Source organism: Rhinolophus sinicus, linkage group LG16, assembly GCF_036562045.2.
Source record: "Rhinolophus sinicus isolate RSC01 linkage group LG16, ASM3656204v1, whole genome shotgun sequence".
Lineage (NCBI taxonomy): Eukaryota > Metazoa > Chordata > Mammalia > Chiroptera > Rhinolophidae > Rhinolophus > Rhinolophus sinicus.
Genome location: NC_133765.1, coordinates 25,171,312 through 25,194,598, shown reverse-complemented (window position 1 = coordinate 25,194,598; position 23,287 = coordinate 25,171,312). Strand labels below are relative to the sequence as shown.

The 23,287-nt window shown below is 46.0% G+C and overlaps 1 protein-coding gene across 7 annotated transcripts in view; it reads left to right on the top strand.

Annotated features, from left to right (window-relative positions):
* SSH1 (slingshot protein phosphatase 1) overlaps positions 1–23,287 on the top strand; it is a 57,979-nt gene that overhangs the window by 19,222 nt on the left and 15,470 nt on the right. For 5 of the 7 annotated variants that reach the window (XM_019757476.2, XM_019757478.2, XM_074321792.1 and 2 more), the window contains 9 exons: positions 6,129–6,232; positions 9,982–10,046; positions 10,536–10,657; positions 12,736–12,804; positions 13,797–13,862; positions 16,659–16,853; positions 18,280–18,373; positions 19,624–19,752; positions 23,221–23,267. In XM_019757476.2, coding sequence (XP_019613035.1) covers positions 6,129–6,232; positions 9,982–10,046; positions 10,536–10,657; positions 12,736–12,804; positions 13,797–13,862; positions 16,659–16,853; positions 18,280–18,373; positions 19,624–19,752; positions 23,221–23,267 — 891 coding nt within the window. Of the gene's footprint in view, positions 1–2,995; positions 3,204–6,128; positions 6,233–9,981; positions 10,047–10,534; positions 10,658–12,500; positions 12,625–12,735; positions 12,805–13,796; positions 13,863–16,658; positions 16,854–18,279; positions 18,374–19,623; positions 19,753–23,220; positions 23,268–23,287 lie in introns of those variants that run through there. The other 2 variants (XM_074321790.1, XM_019757480.2) reach the window with 2 other exon arrangements.

The window sequence follows — 23,287 nt, the reverse complement described above, 5'->3', positions numbered from 1 at the left end:
GACGAACCACAGTCTACTGAGCAATCACCATGTAGAGCCGAGTGCAATCGAAGGTTCACTTTATCCACGTGAAAGTACTTCGGTTCATTTCAAGCAGTCCAGTCAATGTGGAACTCTTTAGAGCAGGGGTGTCCAAACTTTTTTCAATGTTGTTTACCAAGGGCCATATGCGGTAAAATACACAAACAGCCGGGCCACTCACTCGAGGTAAAGTACGTATTGCCTCACCTGGTTTATTTATGTAAACTAAATATATTTTTGGAATTTGCTGCGGGCCAATTAAAAATGGATTGCGGGCCGCAGTTGGCCCGCGGGCGGCAGTTTTGACACCCCTGCTTTAGAGCCTGTACTTGAGGCACATACTGTCTGATTTTGTGTGAAATGTAGTGTCAGAAATCCTCTAATTATACCACTTAAATAACTTCCTGTTTCCTCGTCTATAAAATGAGTACAGTAATTCTGGCTCAGTCAGTCTACCTGGATGAGTTTCTAGAAGATCACCTGAGTTGACATTCGCTAGAGAGCTTTGTAAACAGCAGAGCTTATCAGAGGTCTGATCTGTCGTCATCATCGTTATTATTGTCATTTCATAGCGTTGTAAGCAGGGCTGCTTTTCAAGGGCAGGGACACTTGTGACTCTGAAAGTATTTGGCAGAAGATGGGCACGTGTATTTATCTGCTCACCTGTTCTGCTGCTGCTTCCAACAGGGTATTATTTTGTTTTTTGACCTGGCATGACCTCCCTCCATTGTACCTAATTGTGTGTTACTCTCCTTCTGAGTTTTTATTGAGTGTGTGTTTTTATTGGTGTTACCTTTCACCAGCAAAAAACATTTATCACGCACCTACTATGTGTAAGATATTTTCATGAAGCCTATGGGAGAAGCCAGTTTTCTCTGTACTGTCTGTCACTGTGAAGTGCAAGGGGGTCTAAACCCTGGCGGTGTGTCAGAAGCACCTCTGGAACTTTTTAAAAAGCAGATGCCCCGACTTACTGCAGGCCTTTCGAATTAGAATTAGTTAAGGTTAGGCCTGGGCATGAGTGTGTTTTAGAAGTTTCATGGGCTCTTCAAATGCTTAGCCAGAGTTGGAAATCAGGGCCATGGGCGTAATATTCTGTAGTACCATGTTTCTACACCTAATATTTTCCTTTCTCAAGGAATTAAGTTTCTAAGTGGCATGGCACACACCCAGACCACCTGACCATATAGCCTTTCCTTAAAAAGGATCATGACTTTTGCCCATGTGGATAGTGGGGCAGGCTTGGCTTAGTTCGTACCGCACTCCTCAGGCTGCAAATATTTGGCTTTTTGAATGAATGAACAGAGAATTCTGTAAGTGAACAGCAGAACATACACATAGTAGAACGTCAGTTAGAACCCAGAAATGGAGAGGCCCAGACCAGTGTGTTTTATTTTCTGAAACTTCAACATGCACCAGAATCCCTAAGGGAGTTGGTCAAAAACAAGGCCCCCCCTGGAGATTCTGTTTCAGGAGCTTGACTGGCTTCCTGCGTTTGTCGTGTAAGAAAATCATGCCTGCCTTGCAGAATAGACGCCGTGTCACAGCTAAGTGCCTGGGACAGTCTCTGCCACATGACAGGTGCTCAGGAGGGGACAGTACAGTTGATGACATGTGGCTTCTTGACCAGCAGGGCGGCGCCGCCCACAGATTTCTTCAGGATTCCCATTCAGTCCAGAAGGACCAGAGGATGTGGGCAGGGTGATGGGGTGGTCCCCCCAGGCCTTGTGCTTTCCCCAGGGCTGGTGGGAGAACTCTGACGCGGAGGCCTCTCTTCCTGAGGTCCTGTTTCCCTGAATGAGTCCTTCCCTCTGTTTCTTGTACACAATGCCCTCCCTTGCTGGGAACAAGCACCACAGACAAGTTTGTATTCTGACTTCTCAGTGACATGCGCCTTAGCAGAGCAAAAGGAGGCGACGGCAGGGTAACGGTTCTGATTTCACTCTGGACGGGTAGGGACGACGGGCATTCCAGGGGTTAAGGTGGGCGTGGGGCACACAGGTTTGGGTCTACTCCCGTCTTATAAAGACCTGTGCTCCTGGGCGAGCTGTAGTTTCCTCAGCTGCAAAATAAGGAAAATTGGAATATGTGTCTCACTTAATTTTGTGAGGATTAATTCATCATTTGGGAGCTGGGGAAACAACCTGATAAGACCTTCCTAGAAGTTTGTGCTCAGTGCTGCTTCCTTCATGAGGCGCTCCAAACTCCTCCAGTTACATGGCGGGACCCTCCTAAACACTAGAAGGGTGCCTTTCTTACAGAACATACCCCATTCTGCCCTGCATTGTGGTCATTCTTAGCCTTCATTTATTTCACCAGCTGAAAGAATATCAGAACGTACATATAATAGAACATAAATTAGCACTCAAAACAGAGCTGCTGGCCAGCTCCTGCCAGGTGGGTTTTGGGGTCTCTTGTCTGGCCCTCTCAGACCCGGGCCAGCTTGACCTCTGCATCCGGTCTTCTCCCGAGCACCTTGCGTGCAGTTCTCAAAGCTCCTATATGTGTGCACGTGTGGTGCTCTCTACCTGGAATGTCCCCCCACAACTCCCATTTGCTGCCTCAAGTAGCGATTAGCATGACTGAAGAGTTTCCAGAATGTAAAATGTGCTTTTGAAAGTGCCAAATAACTGTGGCAGCTGCCCACAGTCACCGTTGGGTGAATGGAGGGGAACTGAAGGAAATAGAAATCCTTCAATATGTCTGTCGATTGCAGCAAGAATGAAGTCCTCGATGCTTGCGTTCTGGGACTCGGCGGCCAGCTGTTTTCCCTCCCAGTTTCTAATACACACCCTATTGCTTGTTCCCGAGGCCTACAAAACAGCCGTGGGAGGAAAGTGATTAGACGAACTTCAGCTGTTCTGCTCCTTCTGAATGGCCCTCTTTCATGAGGATGTGCAGGGACAAGAGCCTTTTCTAACCCAAATATCAGGGCAAGACGAGAGTTCCGCAAGCGCCCGTTGCTCTCGGGGTGGGAACAGCATCGGAGGAGGAGGACCTCGCTGACCGACTCAAGCTCTTCTGCACCTTTCTGCTTTCTCCCGAGTGGGTGGCAGGCAGGAGCTTCGGGCTGGTCAGGATGTGACTCCGGCAGTCATGCACCCTTTTCATTTTACCGACTTCTGCATCTCCCTTCAGCCACCTGCTTGCTTCTGCTCTTCCGAGGTTTCCAGCCCCAATTAGTACGTATCACCAGCTCTGGTTCCTCTTTTCCTACCGGGTATCTGCGTCTGGAGGCTTCTGGCTGGCTGTGCTCTGAGGGCTGGGGTGTTTGGGAGGAGCAGCGATGAGGTGTTCTTCTCTCTTCAGTGCCTTGTAGAAACGTTAGTCTCATGTCACCTTCTAAAACGGCAGAAACCAGTGTCTTTGAGACCATGTGTGTACGGTGGCGATAACCGTGATGAGGATGGGGGTTAGGAGGGCAGGGGCTGCATTTGTTTCAAATTGCCTGTCAGGATTTTTCTTAAAGGGATGGAGAAAACAATTAAGTTTTGTTTGTCTGGGTCTGGACTTCTCGAACTTCAGTCACTCTTTTTAGGACTCCAGCATCTTTTGGGAGAAGGCTGGTTTTTTGGTAGCAGGGACAGGTGGTTTGTGCTTCCTGGCCCCTGGGTACCTAGGACAGTGTGTGTGTCACTACCAACGTGAATTTGTTAAAGGACTTCCTTCCCTGGAGGGGCGCCTTGAGACTAATGAGTCAGGGTACAGTGCCTCTCAGAAGCCTGGCAAAGAGAGCCCCACGAGTGCTGGCAGTGGGAAGTAGTGTTCATGTCAGCCCCCCAGAGGATGCGTGAGGCTCTGGGCCTGCAGTGAGCTCGGGACACAAGACGGGAAACAGGGTCACGAGGAGTGTCTGCACCTTGTTTTCATAAATCCTGTGCCTGCCCCTGCATTGCAGCCTCGTGGCCCCGAGAGTCATCTTGTGCAGTCAGCCTCGTGCTGTCTCCTCTCACTGCCTCCCCAGACGCAGGGCGATGGCACAGCCTTGATAGAGTGTGTTCTCTGGGCTTCCCCGCAGCTTCCAGTCTCACTCTTTCCAGTAAACGCCTGTGACCAATTCCAGGAGGAGGACAGACGCTAAGTGTTCTGGGGCCCCATCCATCCAGCTCCCTGACTTCATGTACAGATGGGAGGCTCTGAGTCTTTCTCAGCCTCAGGAAAACTGAGAAACAACTTGCCTTGTCAGTGATCACGGGATAAAACCAGCCTATTCTTTTGCATTGTTCCCTTTCTTTCCAAAGGAAGTGTAAGGGAAACCAAGGGGAATTTTGGCCCATGATTTCCAAGGCAAAGGTCACTGTTAATGGCTGGCCGTTTCCAGCGTGCTCAGGTTTCTGGTCAGTATGGGTTTTTTTCTTCTTTTTTTTAAAACTCGTGAACAAAAGAGGTTGATGTTGCTTTGCAAAGAGTTTCCCCAGCTGCTTCGATGAACTGATTGTTGTTTTAAGTTTCATGGGTTTTGAAGTCCCTTGCACAGCTCTTTCAAATTTTGATGAGAATCAGTAGTAAGTGAGCCGTGTCTAAAACAGAATCGTTCTGAAAACAAACTTGGTTGTAAAATTTTAAGGAAGGAGAGGGTGACAAGTTTTAAGGGTGGAAAAGTGTTGGGTGATTGTGCGGCCTGCTGAAATACAACAACCTGGATTTAAAATTGGCCAGATGGGCGCTAAAAAGCTTCTTGCCTTTCATGGGTGAGAGTGAGACCGCAAAGAAAGGATGCTTCTCATTTCTTCCATTATTTATAGTCCTGGGCTCCTCAACACTTGAAACTTGCAGCACAAATATATGACTCAAGGTGGGAAGGATGGCTTGGCAGTACATTTGTGATAATAAATGAAGAAGTGCTGTACAGATGTAAAGTACTGGTATTAGGAAATCTATAAAACTAGTTATCAGTAATTCAGTGGCCCAAATAAGAGCGGCAGAACTAAACCTTATTTTTTGATATTTGAGCAGTCACTATTTTTAGCACAGGAATTCAACCAGGAAAAGAACAGATTTTATTGTGGACTTAATATTCTAGAAGATAACCATTTTTCCGATTCAAGGAGCTGCTGGCTTAAATGCTAGTTTGTGTGGTGAGATTTCTTACCACCTTTCTTATAGATTAGACTTAGCAGAGTTTTTTTATTATAGAATTAGAACTTCTAAATACTATCGTTAGATGTCTGAGGCAAAGAAGACCTTGCTTTCTTATATTATAAAAAATGTTCTTGTTTTTCTATCAGGAATTGATTTGCTTTCTATTAAAACAAGAAAAGTGCTGCTTTTTCTTAGAGATTTTCCCTTTAAATCATTTCTATGTTAATTGGTTGCCCAAGGGAGAATTAATGATTTTTACAGTTCTCTAAAATTTAAACTGTAATCTTCTTTCATAAAATTAATAAAAATAAAATGTATTTTTTCCATTATAGCATGTAGTATATGTTTTGTATTCCTTTGAACATAAAACAAAAATTACTATTTTAAAAAGTTACTACTTGCTCAATATTGAAGATTTGGAAGATACTAAGAGGTGGAAGAAGATAATCATAAGTAGCCCAACCCTCACAAAAACACTTAATAATTTTGGTGTATTTTATGGGTAATTTTCAGAGTTCATGGTGTTTGAATAATTGGTAATAATTAATAGCTAATATGGTTTATCAGTTTATGGTCTTAATTTCTGCATAAGCTAAAGATTTTTTTTTTTTGATGGCCAATTTATGAACGTGAACTTTTTTTAACTGTAATTTTTTGTTACAAGATGAATATAAATCATCAGCCTGTCGTAATCAGAGATTCAGTCTCTATTTTTAGAAGATGTTTTATTACAGTGAGATCTCTTTACCGTATCCTGCAGAAAGGAGCTCTTGGCCCTGGAAGCGCCCATGTAAACCTTGGGTGTTTTAGCAGACGTGGTATTTCATCGTGCGCACTCTCTAGCAACAAGCTCGTAGCAAAGGTTTGGGGTGAGAAGTAATATGTGAAATTATTCTAAAAGCTATTTTCGCCCATTTGAATTTTACATGCCATTTGTCCCCACTCCAGCTTTTCCTCTGCAGCACGTCTTTGCCCACTTTCCTCTGAATTTCACCCTAACTGTGCTCTGGTTTTATTCTTCTCAGCTTAAGTGAGAGCTTTTTCATGGTGAAAGGAGCAGCCCTCTTCTTACAACAGGGAAACAGCCCTCAAGGCCAGCGAAGTCTTCAGCATCCCCATAAGCACGCAGGTAAATTGCTGTTCTTGCCTTGGAACTTAACTTTCCGTGCAGCTGGAGGAACCTCCGTTACTGGTGGTGAGCTATTTGTTGGTTTTCAAGGCCAGAGAAACCCGGTTTTGTATTGACTGGTACAGGTAGAAGCTCTTTTCTTAAGCAAGCAGGCCGTGCATATTTTCCAGGTGGCACAGGGAGAAGTGACCCTTTTGATTATACAGGTCTACCTAAGAAGTAAGGAGGTCACAGTTTGTGTTTGGATGTAAACATTTCCTACTCACAGTGTATCAGTTACCGGCAGATTTTGGGTTATAGGATGACTTTTTAACAAGTGCGCCAGAACACATTATAACCAGATGTTGTCCCCTTGAAAACAGCCCCCTTGAGTTGCTATATACCGAGTCTAGGGACGCTGTCATTTCTCCAAGCATTTGGAAAACTCTTATGTAGAGAATTTCCTTATGAGCCTTTGACATGCCCTAGGATGAGAGGTCTTTATTTTCTTTAAATGGTGGGTTTGGTTTTGGGAAGTAGAAGCGATCCAGTGGAGATCAAACCTAGTATTAATTGAGGTCCAAACACAAATAACTAAGAAATACCTGTAAAGTCATAAGACTGGTTTTTCTAGGTGACTTGACTCCGAAACCAAAGGCAGTTTGAAAAGGGATTCAGAAAACACTTGCTTACAAGTCAATCTTTGTAATAGGTGGGTAGCCGCTGCAGGCGCTTCTTGGACGGGCCACACATCTCTGAATGTGAGCTGGACAGGCCTCTGACACTCAGAACAGAAGGTGAAAGAAACTAGCAATTAGGGCCAGTTTCTTGTCACTTTGATCGTTTTGTTTGTCTGGCCACCTCAAAGTTATCCAGCCTCATTTTGGATCTGAGCGCCTAGGTTAGAATTTCGTATCTTACAATTTATGGCAAACCCTAAGGTTCAGTCGATATTTTCACATAGTGATATTTATAATCAAGATTTAAGTCTGTTTTAAGCAGGAAAATAATTGTCCTGCACACAGAGGCAGTGTGGTTTAGGGAAAGAATGTGTGCTTTGGAGCCAGACAGACCTGCCTTCTGATCTCAGTCCCGCAATTTACTGTGCTGCTGTCATAGTCAACTTCTGAGCCTCAGTTTTCTAATCTTTACAATGGGCACCAAATACCAGTACCTCAGATAATACGGAATTTAAAATGTATGTAGGTAATGTATTTACCTCCTGATAGGTGCTCAGTGTGTGCTAGCTATCATTATTACTACAATGACTTCTGGTACAATAAAACTGTAAACAAAACTTTGAGTCTTAAATTTGCTAACGGTTTTGCCCTGTAAGGAATTTAACCATTGTTCATGTCTTAACCATAACACATACAACAAAGCAAATGCTCAAGCTTTGATCACTAAGTTTAAAATGTCTCCATCCTCTAATTCAAACAAATTTTCATACTATGTGTGAGCTTGGGGAAGTACGTGCAAAACCATTTTGTAAAAACCCTAAGTCAGGCTGATTTGTGCAGCTGTTGAGTGTACGTGAGAGTAGGAGGAAAGCCACTGGCTTTGTGGATTCTGCTACTGCTGAGATCTGGAACGGCCAGTGAGCTCAGAAAGGCAGACTGCTGACTGTCCCAGGACTCTCAGTCAATGACCCTGGGGCAGGCACAGACTAGACTTTATGTCAATTCCCTTTTTTCCTAGCATTATCGTCAAGTCCCATGGACAACCCACAATACCTTTATTAACAACCTTGCAGAGCTGAGTACATTCGAGGGTTAATTCTGTTCATGTAAAAGTAATTCAGTTCATTTCAGCCAGTCCCGTCGATCTGAGACGCATTCTAGAACTTACACTTCAGGCTTATATTCTCTGATGTTTTTGCAAGTGCTTAGTGAACATTTCAGCATTTAGAGACTATGTGTAGATGCCCGACCAGGGTTGGGATTTCTGTCTTTCAGCAATTCCACATCTCCATGAGCAGTCCCACTGAAAGAAGTCTGTCTGTGTAGGAAATGTCCCTTTCATTTAGGCTCTCATCAGACAAGGAGCTGGGATGTGCTTTGTGTGTATGCTTCTGTGCCTCGGAGTGGATGGTGGTGGGGCCCAGGCAAGCCAAGAACCAGCCGTGCTGGTTATGTGCCATCGTGGCATTGGTGACATGACAGGTGAGGGTGCTGTTAGGTGGAGGAAGGGGTGGGGAGCCCGCGTCCTCCTTTAATGTGAGTCCTGAGCGCCACGTCATTCCTTAGAGAAAGTGGTGCTGATGCCGGGTGTTGGCCACTGTGGAATCCTGTAAGGGACAGGACAGACAAGAGGGGCCGCTTTCTAACGGTTTCGTTCCTCTCTGAGGCAGGAAGTACAATTCGGGCATCACATGTCAGTCTGCCCTAAAATTTAAAAGATGCTTTTGCAAAAGGAATGAATCCAATGTATTGATCCTTCTGAGGTTCTAACTGTGATCTATAAGGTAATTTTTTAAAAGAGAGAATTCTATTTCTATTAGCGTCTTGCACAAATGGAAATTTATACAGATTTTCTGAGTTATTCCTTGCACTTTTCTAGGTCAGCATCTTTACAGATGAACCTTTTCTTCAGAAAGAAACCCATGCAAACATTTTTTAAAAAAGTTTTCAATTACCATTGATATATGACATTGCATTAGTTATAGGTGTGCGACATAGTGGTTAGACGTTTCTATAACTTATGAAGTGATCCGCCCAATAAGTCTAGTACCCATCTGACACCACACGTAGTTATTACGATATTATTGACCATATTCCCTATGCTGTACTTTACATCCCCGTGACTCTTTTGATAACTGGCAATTTGTACATTTTAATCCCTTCCCCCTGTTCACCCAGCCCTCCAACCTCACTTCTATCTGACAGCCATCAATTTGTTCTCTGTATCAATGAGTTTGTTTCTGGAGAAAAAAAAATGTATAAGTTAGGGAAAAAGTGGCATTAGAGTCACACTTGCTACTTACTAATTACAAAGCTCAGGTATGGGGGCCCCTCTGCATGAAACACACAGCTCTTCTTTGTTCAGGTGGCTCCTGCATGGCCACGGAGACTCACCCCCCCTGAGAAACTTTCCTCCCCTCCTTGCAGCCCAGAGGCACCCCCTGGGTACTGGGCCCACTTGGAGAAGTTCGAAACCTGGCTCTGGGTCACTGTCTCTTTTAAATAACCAAGGGGGAAAAAATGGTGTGTAATTTTTAGAAAGAAAAGGGAAAATGATAGATGGCTGTCTGCTCAAATTATTTCTCCGGGCCCTCAACATGTACTTGGTTTCAATGGAGTCCCGTAAACATTTCCCTTCCCGGTTGTGGAAGTAATGTCTGTTTGTTGCAGAACATGCAGAAGAGTTGAAAGAGGAGGAAGTATACCCGCTCCTTTTGCTCAGACCAACTCTTAGCACATTCCCCACTTCAGCCGTTGTCTGTGGTTTCTGAAAAGTAACGTTTGCTTGAATTTAACACTTCTCCTCTGGGCTTGTCTGTGTTTGCTCAATTTTATATTTAAAAACCAATGCTGCGAGGATGCCAGAAAATAAAAGCAACTTTTAAAACTATGGCAGTGAGCTCTCTGTCACTCATCCACGTACACTGCAGGAGTGGAGTTAGAGGAGGTGGGACTCTAAGTCTTCTGGGGGTAGGGAGAGGAGTTGTAACATCTGGGTCTTCGTCCAGGCCCTTAGAATCCACCTCTCACAGGTTTCTGCCTAGCAAGTAGGTCGGTGACCTTTGCAAACTGTCTTCATTGGCCCAACAGGTGATTTGCCTCAACATCTTCAAGTAATGATCAACCTTCTGCGTTGTGAAGATAGAATCAAGCTGGTAAGAAGAGACAAGAGTGGCAAGTTTTAATTTTTAATTGTGAAATTTGGTAGGGAATTATTCATGAGCATTGAGCGTGGGGCGGGGGGGAGTGTATGTGAGTTTTGACATTCTAGCAAATTCTCCCAAATTGTTCACAAAAGCCAAAGTCAGGTTGGCTCCTCAGCACCCAGAAGGTCCAGGGAAGGGATGTATCAGGTCTCTTTGTCAGTCGGCACTAAGTTGCAATCTTCATTCTCTGGATTTTATCTACTCACCCATCTAACAAACTTAGGGGTCGGTGGGTGGGCTGTCTCTCCTCGGAGCCAGGCACTTCCCCTCATGTTGGAGATGTAAGTGAGACATGGCCCCTGAGCCTAAGAATCTCATCTTAATTCCTACACTCACAGTGGAGAAAGGTAGAAAACAGAAGTCCTTGGTCTGGGTGCAGTGAAGGAAGGGGGCCCCACCTGCAAAGGCTGGCCAGTGAAAGCATCTCTGCCTGTGTAGGCCGTGCGCCTGGAGAGCGCCTGGGCAGAGCGGGTCCGCTACATGGTGGTGGTGGACAGCAGCGGGCGGCAGGACACGGAGGAGAGCATCTTGCTGGGCGTTGACTTTTCCAGTAAGGATAGGTGAGTCTGATGGGCCGGTGGTTCCCGTCTGTGATGGGGACAGCAGTTGCTGCTGGAAAAAGGTTTCCATGGGAAATGACGGCGGGCTGCGTGATGGCACATGGCAGGGTGATCGGACGCTGGGAACAGGAGAATACGCCGTTTCCGCTCTCGTGTGCTGCGTGCTGTGCTAGATCCCGTCTCTGCTCTCAGAGAGCTCGGTGTACCGAGAGGAAAAGGAAAGTTCCATTGTGCTTTGAGCTTGCACACGGGGTACTATTGGGGTGCTCTACAGGAGGGCATCTCAGCCAGGAGGATTGTGGTAGGCACCCAAGTAAAGACAGGAGCCAGCCCAGTGAAGTGAGGAGAATGCCTTCAGGCCCATATAGGAAGTATGTGAGTGAGGGAGAGCGTATCTGGTGCCTCATCCAGTATCTCTACCCCATGGATTCCCAAGTCCTTCTTGTTGACAGGTCCTGGGTCAGAGGCTTGGAGAGAGGTTTGGAATTTCCCAATAACTGGTGGCCAAGTGAGTTTTATTATAGACTCTATTATATGTGTGAAATGAGGGTGAACGGCTCTCCTTACATCTAGGAGAAGTTAATGCATGTGAGATCATTGCAAAGCCTGGATTTGTTAAAACTGGATTAAATTGACTCCCTTTAGTCATCAGTCATTAATGTACTCATTCATTAAGCAAACAGTTTATTTGCCTTCTGTGTATGAGGCAATAGGCCAGGCCCAGGAAAACAAAGAAGCAATAATACACACAGTTCCCGACCTCAGCCAGCTTATAAGCTCAGTGAGGAAAAACCATAACCAGTTGCTGGGGTGATGGGCCCGGTGATGGAGAGATGCACGGGGGGTTGTGGGAACACACGAGAGGGGTGGGCCTAGAAGGGCCATGCCAAAAGCCCCTGGAGCATGCAGTGGCTAAGCGAAGGATGAGTGGGCAGTTGGGCAAGTTCCAAGGTGAGGGGCATGTCGGTTTGGGCCTCTGAGGGGTCCGCTCCTTGCCTCGCCCTAGCACTGACACAGCCAGGCGCTCCTCGTCGCAACCTAACTTGTATTTTGCAGCTCTGCAAAGGAAATACAATTAGCCCATCAAGAATGGGTAGGACGGCAGGGTGGGACCTGAGAATTGGCCTAACATGAAAGGCTTAGTCTAATTTTGCGTGAAGGGCTTGAAACTACCTTCCCCACAGAAGCTGAAGCGGAGGGTGGGAGAGGGTGGTCGTGGTCGCAGGTGCTTGGAGCTCCTCTGTAAGCCCAGAGCGCCCTGTGTGCAGCGTTGCAGGCTAGCTCACAGCATTACTCCCCGGGGGAGCTGTTAAGTGGTAGCAGAGATGTTTGCTCAAGATCCTGAAGGTGGTCGGAGCTGGCCTTGGCACAGTTACAGCGGTTTCTCACAAGCCGGCTCTTTTTTAAATGCCTGAAGAATTTTCTTAATAATCTGAGGAGCCCCTCTGATAAAGCCCTTTCTTCCCTTCTGTGTGTTTCAAGTGGTGCCAGTCTCTACAGTATCATTGCACTGTTTCCACGGGCAAAACAAAAGCAGACTAAGCTAGTTTTTAAAACGGCAGCTGCAAAAAAGGTACAGAAACAGAGGTCCAGAAATGAACGCCAGTAATGGTGTTGGCATGCTCCCCTCCCCCGCCGCCCCAGGACAGGAGGCTGGGGTTGGCTGCCAGGACTTGCCTGTGTCCCCTGGAGTGTGTATGGCCTTGTGCCAGGTGTGCCAGCCATCGGTGGCTTTACCTCTGTTGCAATGAGGGTGTGTGGTCCGCTGGTTGTTCCTTGTCCCCTGAGAGCTGCAGCCGTACCGATGGTGAGGTCAGAGTACCCTGTGACTGTCTCCAAGCAGGGGTCACTGGCGACTCCTGCTAGTGGGTCATCCCAGACCCACATGTTCTAGAATTCAGTGGTGAGCAGTCCCTGCAGACAGCCTCAGAGCTTCTCCCAGGCACACACCCAGCATGTGGACCCAGGTCAGTGCGTGGTTCCCTCTGTGAGCTGGACGGGCTGGGAGAAGACACAGAGGGAACATTGTAAGCCGGTGGACTCTTAACTCTAGACGGCTTCTCTTCTCTCCTGCGTAGTAAAAGCTGTACCATCGGGATGGTACTCCGACTGTGGAGCGACACCAAAATCCACCTTGATGGTGACGGGTAAGTAGTTCTCTTTTAAAGGGTGATTTTAAGCACTGTAGACTTTGAAACACGAGGGTTGGGGCATCCTTGGATAATCATTAGCAATGAATCATGTGTGTGGCATGTTTACATCAGAAGAAATAGGACTGCCCTCCAGTGAGCCACACAAGGAAGGGAGATTGTGTAAGGGAGTTTGGGTCATGAAGTATCAACAGAAGCATATTATAGGAGAACTACTGCTGTATGAAGTTCAAGAACAGCAATAAACTGACATTCGTTCATTTACCTTGATTTGTTAAATGAATACTCATTACTTACCCTCCATTTGGGGCTGGTCCCTGAAAGTTCATAGGTAAATGTGATGCAGCAGGAGTACACTCACCATCTTTAGGGGTTCAGGGAAAGACATATAACTGACAGGTACAACAGTGTTTCAAGTGCCACTTTAGGGGGTGCAGAGGAGGAATCATTTAGTGTGTCCTGGGCGGGTAGACCGGGGACGAAGGGCCGTCTGAGTTGTGCACAGGTTTGCTCCTCGGGGAAATACATGAGTTCTGTGATGAGTGGCAAGAAGCAGAATAGGAAATTCTCCGTACACTAGAATTCCAACAGTAAAAGTTATGGTGCCTCATAAAATAGAACTGGGAGAGAAAAATAAAAATTTGATTTTTTTGAAGAGGTAGGATTATGGTTATATTTTTCTGTTTTAAAAATGTCTTCCATTAATGTATTTTCCATGCAATTCTGGGGGAAAAAAATGGATGGGCTATGTGGGGCGAGAAGTAGGAGGTGGGTTGGGACTGTTGCAGGAATGCATGCAAGATAGTATCAAATGCTGTCATTGCGTCAAACCCTTGGCTGGGCTTTCAGTTCTGGGCAGACCTCGCGTTGCTGGTTAAGGACACACTTGTCCTCGGGGGGTCCCCAGTGGGCCTGCCCCTGTCGTCTCGCAGCAATATGGTTAGAGGGCCTGACTTCTCACCATAGTATCTTTTGTTTTTCATTCTCAGTGGATTCAGCGTCAGCACAGCAGGAAGGATGCACGTCTTCAAGCCTGTATCTGTCCAGGCCATGTGGTAAGTGTGGGTTGAGGGACTCTTTTAACTCCTCAAAAATACTTTCCTAGCTGACAATGAATAGAAACCCCCCTGTACTTACAAGCCCATTTAGGTGCATTTATTTTGTGTGTATGGAAAAATATACATAACAGAATTTACCATTTTAACCATTTTTAAGTGTGCAATTCAGTGAGGTTCAGTACCTTCACGTTGTTGTGCAGCCATCACCACCATCCATCTCCTGAACTTTTCCATCATCCCAGGCAGAAGCTCTGTACCGCTTACGCACTAAGTCCCTATTCACCTCCCCCAGCCCCTGGCCACCACCATTCTACTTTCTGTCTCTGAATTTGCCTCTTCCAGGTCCCTCATCTAAGTGGGATTGTAGTCATCGTCCTGTATCCGGCATCTTTCACTTTAAATAATACTTTCAGGATCCATCCATGCTGTAGCATGTGTCACAGTTTCCTTCCTTTTTAAGGTGGAAGAACATTCCATTGTATGGATAGACCACATTTTGTTTAACCAGTCATTTGTTGATGGATTTTTGAGTTGTTACCACCTTTTGGCTATTGTGAATAGAGCTGCTATGAACATTGGTGAACAGAGTATCTGTTTAAGTCCCTGCTTTCATTTCTTTTGAGTATATACGTAGCAGTGGAATTTCTGAATCATACGGTAATTCTATGTTTAACTTTGTGAAGAACCACCAAACTACCATTTTACACTCCTACCAGCAATGCACAGGGATTCCAGTTTCTCCACATCCCAGGCAATGTGTGTTTTACGTTTTTTGTTTTCGTAATAGCCACCCTGATGGATGTGAAGTGGTAGCTCATTATGGTTTTGATTTGCGTTTCCCTAATTCTTTAATGCTGAACATCATTTCATGTAGTTATTGACCATTTGTATATCTTCAAAAAAATGTCTCTTTTGTCCTTGGGCCACTTTTTATATTGGTTGATTTTTGTTGTTGTTGAAGTGTGTCGCTTTTACATATGTACAGTTCCTCCTGACAAACGTCATTCCAGCATAAACTCACTTATTCATTGTACCTGGCGTCAGTAGGCATTTAGTTTGCTCCAGGAAGGGAAGGGCACTCTGCTACCGTGTTTCCCGAAAATAAGACAGCCAGACCATCAGCTCTAATGCGTCTTCTGGAACAAAAATTAATATAAGTCTCGGTCTTATATTACATTATGTAATATATTACATTATATCATATATCATATCATATCATATATCATATCAACATTGTCTTGTAAAATAAGACCGGGTCTTATATTAATTTTTGCTCCAAAAGATGCATTAAAGCTGATGGTCTGGCTAGGTCTTATTTTCAGGGAAACACGGTAGGTGCTAAACATCTAGGAGGCATAAAATGGACATAATTCCTATTCTTGTGGAGTTTACAGTCTGTAGAAGGAGGTGGCCGTAAATACAAAACAGTCACACGTTACACCGACGGAGGGCGCTCTCACAGGGTGCCAGGTTATGGGATACTTACCACCATGTGCAGGGGCTGGGCAGGGGTCTCCCTGGACACTCTGCTTTGGGGATGAGGTTGCTGTGGCTCAGGGCTGCACCGGGTGAAATAAACCACGGCCAGAGCGTCTCTGAACCCGGCACACACATCTTAGAGCCTTCCTTGTCCTTGGAGGGCTGCACAGACCGCTCCTGCAGCAAACCCAACAATCTCTCTCGTATAATCTGGAAAAGACTCAGGAGGAAGCTAGTGGCGTCTGATGAGAAGAGTTCTGCCCAATGTTTCAAAGTAATTACCCATTTCTCTGGGACAGAGAGCGTTATGCAGAATTCTCCCATGGGCCACAAGTTAATATTATGCTTCATGTTTACCTCCTCTGTTACTCCACACTGCAATCAATTCAGGATTATATCTAGGTGTCTCAGATGTTTCTTTGTGTCCCTGGATGATTTTTTTTTTAATCTCTTTCTCTACAGGCAAGTAAAAAATAGGCCCACGTGTTTTTCTAAAACTTCAGAACCAGAACTAAATTTAGTAAATATTCAGCTCAAGTTTGTTCCCTGAGTCAGCCTAGAAATAGGACAGATATGTGCCACTGGGAAAAGTGATGTGGATTGCAGTGGTTTTTATACCATTGCTGAGCGGTTCTCTGATAACTCCCCCTCCACCCAAGTCTTCCCTCGTCCACCCTTCACTGATACCTAATTCACCCTATTCACAATTTTCAGCCTATATTTATTTTTGTAAACAGAGGTAAAACCAGGTAACTAAGTTGGCCATTATGTTACACATTTTTAATATTGTTTGTCCTACCCCATTCTGCGTTCCTAAACCTTCAGTTAGTTTCTATGTTATAAAATGCGTTTCTAAAACTCATTTCCTTAGGAAATGGAAGCAGCTAAGCTATTATAACATTGATGGTGCTGGTTAGAAATTAAGTTACTTAGATTGCAGTAACATGGTCATGACTCTTGCTTTCCAATTGCTAGATTTAATTGTGGTTCCTATGTTGAAGGTGCCCACAACCTCAGAAGTAACTCTAATTCTTGCGAGTTAATCGATGGACTGTAAAAATGACACATGAACCAGCCTGATGGGGAGAGTTACGAAGTTGTTTTGTTTCCTTGTTGGGAGTGGTGAAGGATGTCCATCCATCTTGGTCAGTGTCTGTGCTGTGGAAACGATCTGTCACCCGGCAGCCTGGGAATCCCCAATAGCGAGTCCTTTATGAACTGCCCTTCCCCCACCCCAGTGTACACCTTTCGTCGAGGCGAAAACTCAGCGCTGCTGTGCCTCCCAGGTCTGACCGTCTCCCCCTCCTCACCCAGGTCTGCCCTGCAGGTCCTTCACAAGGCCTGTGAAGTGGCCCGACGGCACAACTACTTCCCCGGGGGCGTGGCGCTCATCTGGGCCACCTACTATGAGAGCTGCATCGGCTCCGAGCAGAGCTTCATCAACGAGTGGAACGCCATGCAGGACCTGGAGTCCACGCGGCCCGACTCCCCGGCCTTGTTTGTCGACAAGTGAGTGTGGCGCCTCCTCAGCCGCTCCCACACCCACCCCGTGCCCGACCCTGCGTTCGTGCTATGTCACACCTTGCCTGTCTTCTAGTGATTGAGGGCCACCTCTCCCTGAACCAGCATCTCAGGCAGGGGTTCCTAACCTGCCGCCCATGCGTAATCTTTGGCTGGGGAAAGGGTCTGTGACTGCCATCCCCCCTTTAAAATCATGGACACACTTGGATGTGAGTGCATTTCTCGGGAACGGCTCCATCGCTCCCATCAGATTCTCAAAGGAGCGTGTAGCCCACATACTTCCTTGACTGGCTCTCGGGCAGTGCCTGTGCTCTGGCCTGAGTCTCAAAGCTCTTCCCGCGCTCTTAGAAGTAGTATTAATGTGAGTCCAGTTCCTTGGATCCTAAAACACAACTGCACTAGCACAGTCCAAGGACAGCCTGCCTTAGCAGCAGCAACGGCGAGTCACGTGGCCTAAGGCCGCACGAAATTGAAGTCTAGTCCAGAAAAAAGAAGCCAGCGGCATCCCCCCCTCTCGGGTCAGCCCCTCCTCCTGCACACTGTTGTGTCCCTCTGGGACACTGCATACAAGAGGGCTGTGGACAGAGGGGGGCAACCTGCACAAGGACAGGCCTGGCAGCCACGCCGTCCGAGGCCTCCCGGAAACTCTGAGAGGGCTGAGGAGAAATGATAGCTGGCTTCAGATGAATGGGTGTCATGTGGAAGCAGGATTAGCCTGGTTTGTGTGGCCCCTAAAGTGAGAACCGGGTTGTTGTGTAGAAGTTACAGGGAAATACAGTAGTACCTCAGGTTTTTAACGTCTCTATTGATGAACATTTTGGTTTATGAACGCCATAAACCTGGAAGTAAATGCTTCAGTTTTCGAACATGACTCAGAAGTCGCACATGTCACATGGCTTCCGCTGAGTGCAGGTCCCTGAGACCTAGCTGTCAGCTGTTTTCCAACATCTCAGAACTTGTGGATTACATTAAAAAACCGAGGTACCACTATACATAGATTTGGGTCCTGTGTGAGGAGATCATGGGAGCTGGCCATGGCCGGACCTGTGGGCTGGCTCAGGGGGCAGTGATGTCCTCAGCAGAGGCCCGAGAGCCCAGTGGCCTGGGGATGTTACACAGGTGGTTCCAGCCTCCTCCCCTGAGAGTCTGATACTTGGCAGGACCAGAGTGAGGAGCGTGCTCCCCACCCACTGCATGCCCTCTTTATCTGCCCCACTCTGTTTACTCCTGTGGGGGTTCTGGACACAGAGCACGACTCCTCTGTCCCTCCCCCGCACCCGCTGAGGACATGCACACCAGGAAGTTAGCTGTATGAGCCCAAGCCACGTTCTCTTTAGCCCAGGAGCAGCGTGTGTTTCTGTAAACTCTGACCTCAGGCTTCCTATAGTTCTGCACTTTCCTAATTTCTTTCCAGGCCAACCGAAGGGGAGAGGACTGAGCGCCTCATCAAAGCCAAGCTCCGAAGCATCATGATGAGCCAGGACCTAGAAAACGTGACCTCCAAAGAAGTAAGCAAACTCTCCCCTTCTGAGCAGAGGTCACGCGCCATTCGTTTTTCCTGTTGTCCAAAGCACGGCAGAAGCAGGCCTGGGACCTGGCCTTCTTTCCCCATCGGTGCACCAGCACTAGGAGGTTTTTCCGGCAGGACTAGTGTAGTGGAAAGAGCACAGACCTTAGAGTCAGACTCGTTTGAATCCAGCCTTGCCGCATAACAGCTGTGAGGTTTGGGGCAAATTCCCCGACCTCTCTGAACCTGTAAGACCTTTGGTGAGAATTCCACGAGACCCGAGATTGCACCAAGAAGCATTTACCTGTTAGCACCCTCGCCTCTGCCCTACATCACCTTGTGTTTCATTTGACATAGAGCAAACTCTATTTCTACACAAGATCACAACTTAAACCAGCAAGTTGCTAACCCCGGACCACCTTCCATCTGCCTTTTCATGTTTCCCTTGATCACTTTTTTCTTTTTTCAGTTGCTTTTTGCTCAAGGAATGCAATGAATTATAACAACTTAAACTAGGTAGATCTAAGAGTTGAAATGGTCATTTTAAAAAGTCGTACCCCTTGGGCGGCCGGGTGGCTCAGGTGGTTGGAGCGCTGTGCTCCTAACACCGAGGTTGCCGGTTCGACCTCTACTAGATTGAGAACAGCGGCTCTACCTGGAGCTGGGCGGCCATGAGCGGCCGGCGTGAACTGCCGTGAGCGGCCAGCCGGTGACCGGACCGACTGGCTCAGCTGGGTAGAGCGCAATGCTCATAATACCAGCATGGGCCAGTGAGCTGCGTCCTCCACAACTAGACTAAGAACAACGGCTTGACTAGGAGTTGGGGGGATGGAGGGGGGGAGAGGGAGGGGGGGAGGGGTAGGGGGGAAATTAAAAAGTCATGTACCTTTTTTAAATTAATACATATAAAAATCAAATTGTAATACCTTCCAAACCAAGCTGAAATTGATTTTAGGTTTTCACTGTGTTGAGTTTAATATTTAATTGTAAAGGTCTGAGTGCTTTAAAACTCAGCAGAAAAGATCACGTGGGACTCAGTCTTTATTTGAAATAATAAAGTTGCCCCCGTCAGATTTACTTTGAGGCTGAGTAGCCTGTATTCCCACCCCCCATGCATATGCACCATGTGTTTTAATGCAAAAAACACCTGTTTTGAAAACAGCCACAGTTCACGCTGTGACTTTACTTCTTTGGAGGGAGACAACTGTTTTCTTTAACAAATCACTTTTCCAAATATTTTCCACTCCACAGATTCGTAATGAATTGGAGAAACAGATGAACTGTAACTTGAAAGAATTCAAGGAATTCATAGACAACGAGATGCTACTTATCTTGGGACAGATGGACAAGCCCTCCCTCATCTTCGATCATCTTTATCTCGTAAGGGGCGCAGCACATGGCAGGGTCTGTCTTGGGGAACATAAATCGGGCCTTGATTGTTTGAGCAAGTCAGAGAGCGGAAAACTTGAGTTACTAGCGCCTCGATTCTGACTTTTACGGGAACTCCCTCCTCTGGCCTGCAGGCTAGTGGTTTGCTCTCCAGCCAGATGCTTGCGATGTGGCTCCCAGCTGGGCCGCGGGGAGTTGTTTGAAAGCTCTTTGGCATAGTCAACTGGCACCTATTTTCAGACTCTTGCCACTCTTTGCCTTCTTCACTCACTCACACTCAGGCCCCGTCCAGTTATCTCCAAATGGTTTGCGGGCTGAAAATCCCCAGTTACTAAACGGAGTGTGCTCGCCAAACCCCAGAATTATGCCTCGGCATCCCAAGCCGTAAGGAACAGTAGGAAAGGCAGACCAGACACCTGTAACACGGCTTTCTCTCTGCTTGTCCTGGCAGCCACTCCATGTACTGCTCCCAGAGCCCGTTGAAGGGACAGGCCCGGGTGATGCAGCTGTGGTGGGAGGTGCACGGACACCTCATCTCCAGCTCTTGCTCACATTTTCTTAAAGCTCTAAATCTCCTTAGAAGGCAACTGGCAAGTTTTCAAAGTCAGACTGTAGAGGAAGGGACGTTACTAAAATTAGGCGGCACAGCATACGCATGAAAATCAGCCCCACCAGGCCAGATTCTCACTCCCCAGCCTGAACAGCGATGTGACTGAAAGCAAGTCTCTCTGCCTCTTTTTTCCTTCATCTTACATGTTATGAGATGATTGTGAGGATTCAATACAATACAGCTTTAAGGCACAGGTGCAGTTTCTGTAGGCACTAATTGGTGACCATCATTAGAGCAGAAATTGCTGGGAAAGTTGAGGAAGTGCATTTGCTGTGGAAGGCATGAGCGATTTTGTTCTCTTCCTATAGGAAGTAGTTAATAGTTTTCCAAACGCATACGAGGTGTGATCAGATAATAAAGTGAATGATTAAGTAAAAAAGTGTATCACAGTAAAACACATTGCCATCAATCCCCTTCAAAGTACCAGGTTTCCCCAAAAATAAGACCTAATGGGAAAAGAAGCCCTAGCATGATTTTTCAGGATGACGTCCCCTGAACATAAGCCCTAATGCGTCTTTTGGAGCAAAAATTAATCTAAGACCCGGTCTTATTTTTGGGGAAACACCACACTCTCCCTCTTTGAACTCATCCCATCGTTCTTGCCACTTTCTGAAGCAGTTCTGGAAGTCCTCTTTTTTTGTGAGTGTCTTTAGTTGCACTGTCGTGGCTGCCTCGATGTCCTGAATCATTTTGACTTTGGGGAAGAGCCAGAAGTCGCATGGTGCCAGATCCAGTGAATAAGGTGGATGAGGACACACTGTAATGTTTTTATTTGACAGAAATTGCCGTACCAGAAGCGACGTGTGACACGGAGCGTTGTCATGATGGAGGATGATTTCCTGCACACTTTAAAACACACCTTCTTTCAACCGTAGCTCACACCCGACTGGCTGCACCGAACAAGTTGAAACCTGTCACACACTGTTAATAAGGTTCAACATGTTGCTTCCCGTATTGAAGATCCCTGCCTTTCCGTTGGATGGCACTGGGCAGCAGCATTCACCGTATTTTCACACATGGCTTCTGGTACGGCAGTTTCTGTCAGAAACATTGTGATGTGTCCTCACCCACCTTATTCACCGGAGCTGGCACCGTGTGACTCTGGCTCTTCCCACAGTCCAAATATCCACGAAAGGTAAAGGTTTTGAATCGATTCAGGACGTCAAGGCAGCCACGACAGCACAACTAAAGACACAAAAGAGGACTTTCAGAACTGCTTCAGAAAGTGGCAAGAATGATGGGATAAGTGTGTTCGAAGCGAGGGGGAGTAATTTGAGGTGGATTGATGGCAATGTGGCTTTTACTGTAATGCATTTTTTAAATTTAAACATTCACCTTAGTTTTTGATCACACCTCGTATATTGTGATATATATATTGAATATATTTATAGATAGCAATATATATGTGTATATACGTGTGTATATATGTATACATATATATTTCATGTATATGTTACAAAGTATATACATGTGTGGATTTGAAGCCTGTACCTTGAAAGCTATGGGGTAGCGCTGGGCCCTAATCTCCCGGGAAGTTGATGTTTTTCCCTGGTGGAGACGTCCGAGGGCAACTCTAGCCCATCGCTCCACTAGATGGCGATCACGACAAGAGGACGCTCACAGCCTTAGCGAGCGCTTGTTATTTTTCGGTGTGGTTGGTACTTTTTGTCATTTTTTCCATGAGAGATACTAAAGGAATTTTTATGTTTGTGCGTCTTCTTCCAATGTGAAAATCCAGCTAGCACCCGCATGTGGCCAGCACCATCAAGGTCCCTGAAGTCCCTACCTCCTGAGGGGTCTGCCCTCTTGGACAAGGAAGTTTAAAGGGAGACTAAGCCTGTTCTTTTTCTCTTTGTGACTCTATGTTGTTTGCATTTCCTAAGAGCAAAGGGATGTTTCTCTTCTTTTTTTCCATTCGTGTTCTTTGCATGCTCAGAAATGGAGAGGATTTTTAAAATACCGTTTTAAAAGTATTAAATTAAAACATGTTATAGAAAGTTAGGAAATATAAGAAAATTCAAAGAAAATTAAAAGTATTCCGAACTTCGCAAATCTAAAAGTAGTCACTGTTAATAGCCTGGTATATTTATTTTTCTATCTTCTGGGTTTTGTTTTGTTTTTGTTTTTAATGTACATATAGCTTTTTTTTTAAAAAAAAAAAAAAAAAAAGGAGAGAAAAAAAAGAACCATACTGTTTATGTTTACATAGTTTTGTACCCTGCTTTAAAATTGTTTTATTATTATGTGGTATTTCCCTGTGTCATTACATATCCTCCAAAAGTATAAGTTATTTCAATGGCTCCATCATCTGGATCCATCATCATTTATTTTCTTCTTGTTGGACCTTTGGGTTGTTTCCACTGTTTTGTTATTATAAGTAACCATAAATGTCCTTGTACATAAATCTCTGCAAATTCTGGGTATTTCCTCAGGGTAGCTTTTTCTAAGTGGAATTTCCCGGTTAGAGGGTGGGAACTTTTTTAATATTGCCAAAATACTTCCCAGAAAAGGTAAGCCAGTTCCTACTTTAATCAGTGGTACTGAAAGTACTCTTTCCTGAGGGTGAGGTCAGAGGTCACTGCCTCTGGTGAGAGGACCCTGCTGGAGTCTCAGAAAAGGAAGTGGTGATAGGGGAGCAGGTTTTCCTGAACTTGCCCTTCCCCTGTCATGCTGACGATATTGTGAATGCCTTGGGAACCTGCTTTGATACTGGCCTCTGTCAGTTCTCTCTGTTCTCTGAGGCCAGGGGCCCATGAAATCACCATCACCATCACCATCAGGCCTAGCGCACACCCAGCTCTGAGGCTGACATGTGACACTCACGGGGGTTTGTGTGATCTGTCCCCCAGGGCTCTGAATGGAATGCATCCAATCTGGAGGAACTGCAGGGCTCAGGGTGAGTCTGCTCCCCTTATC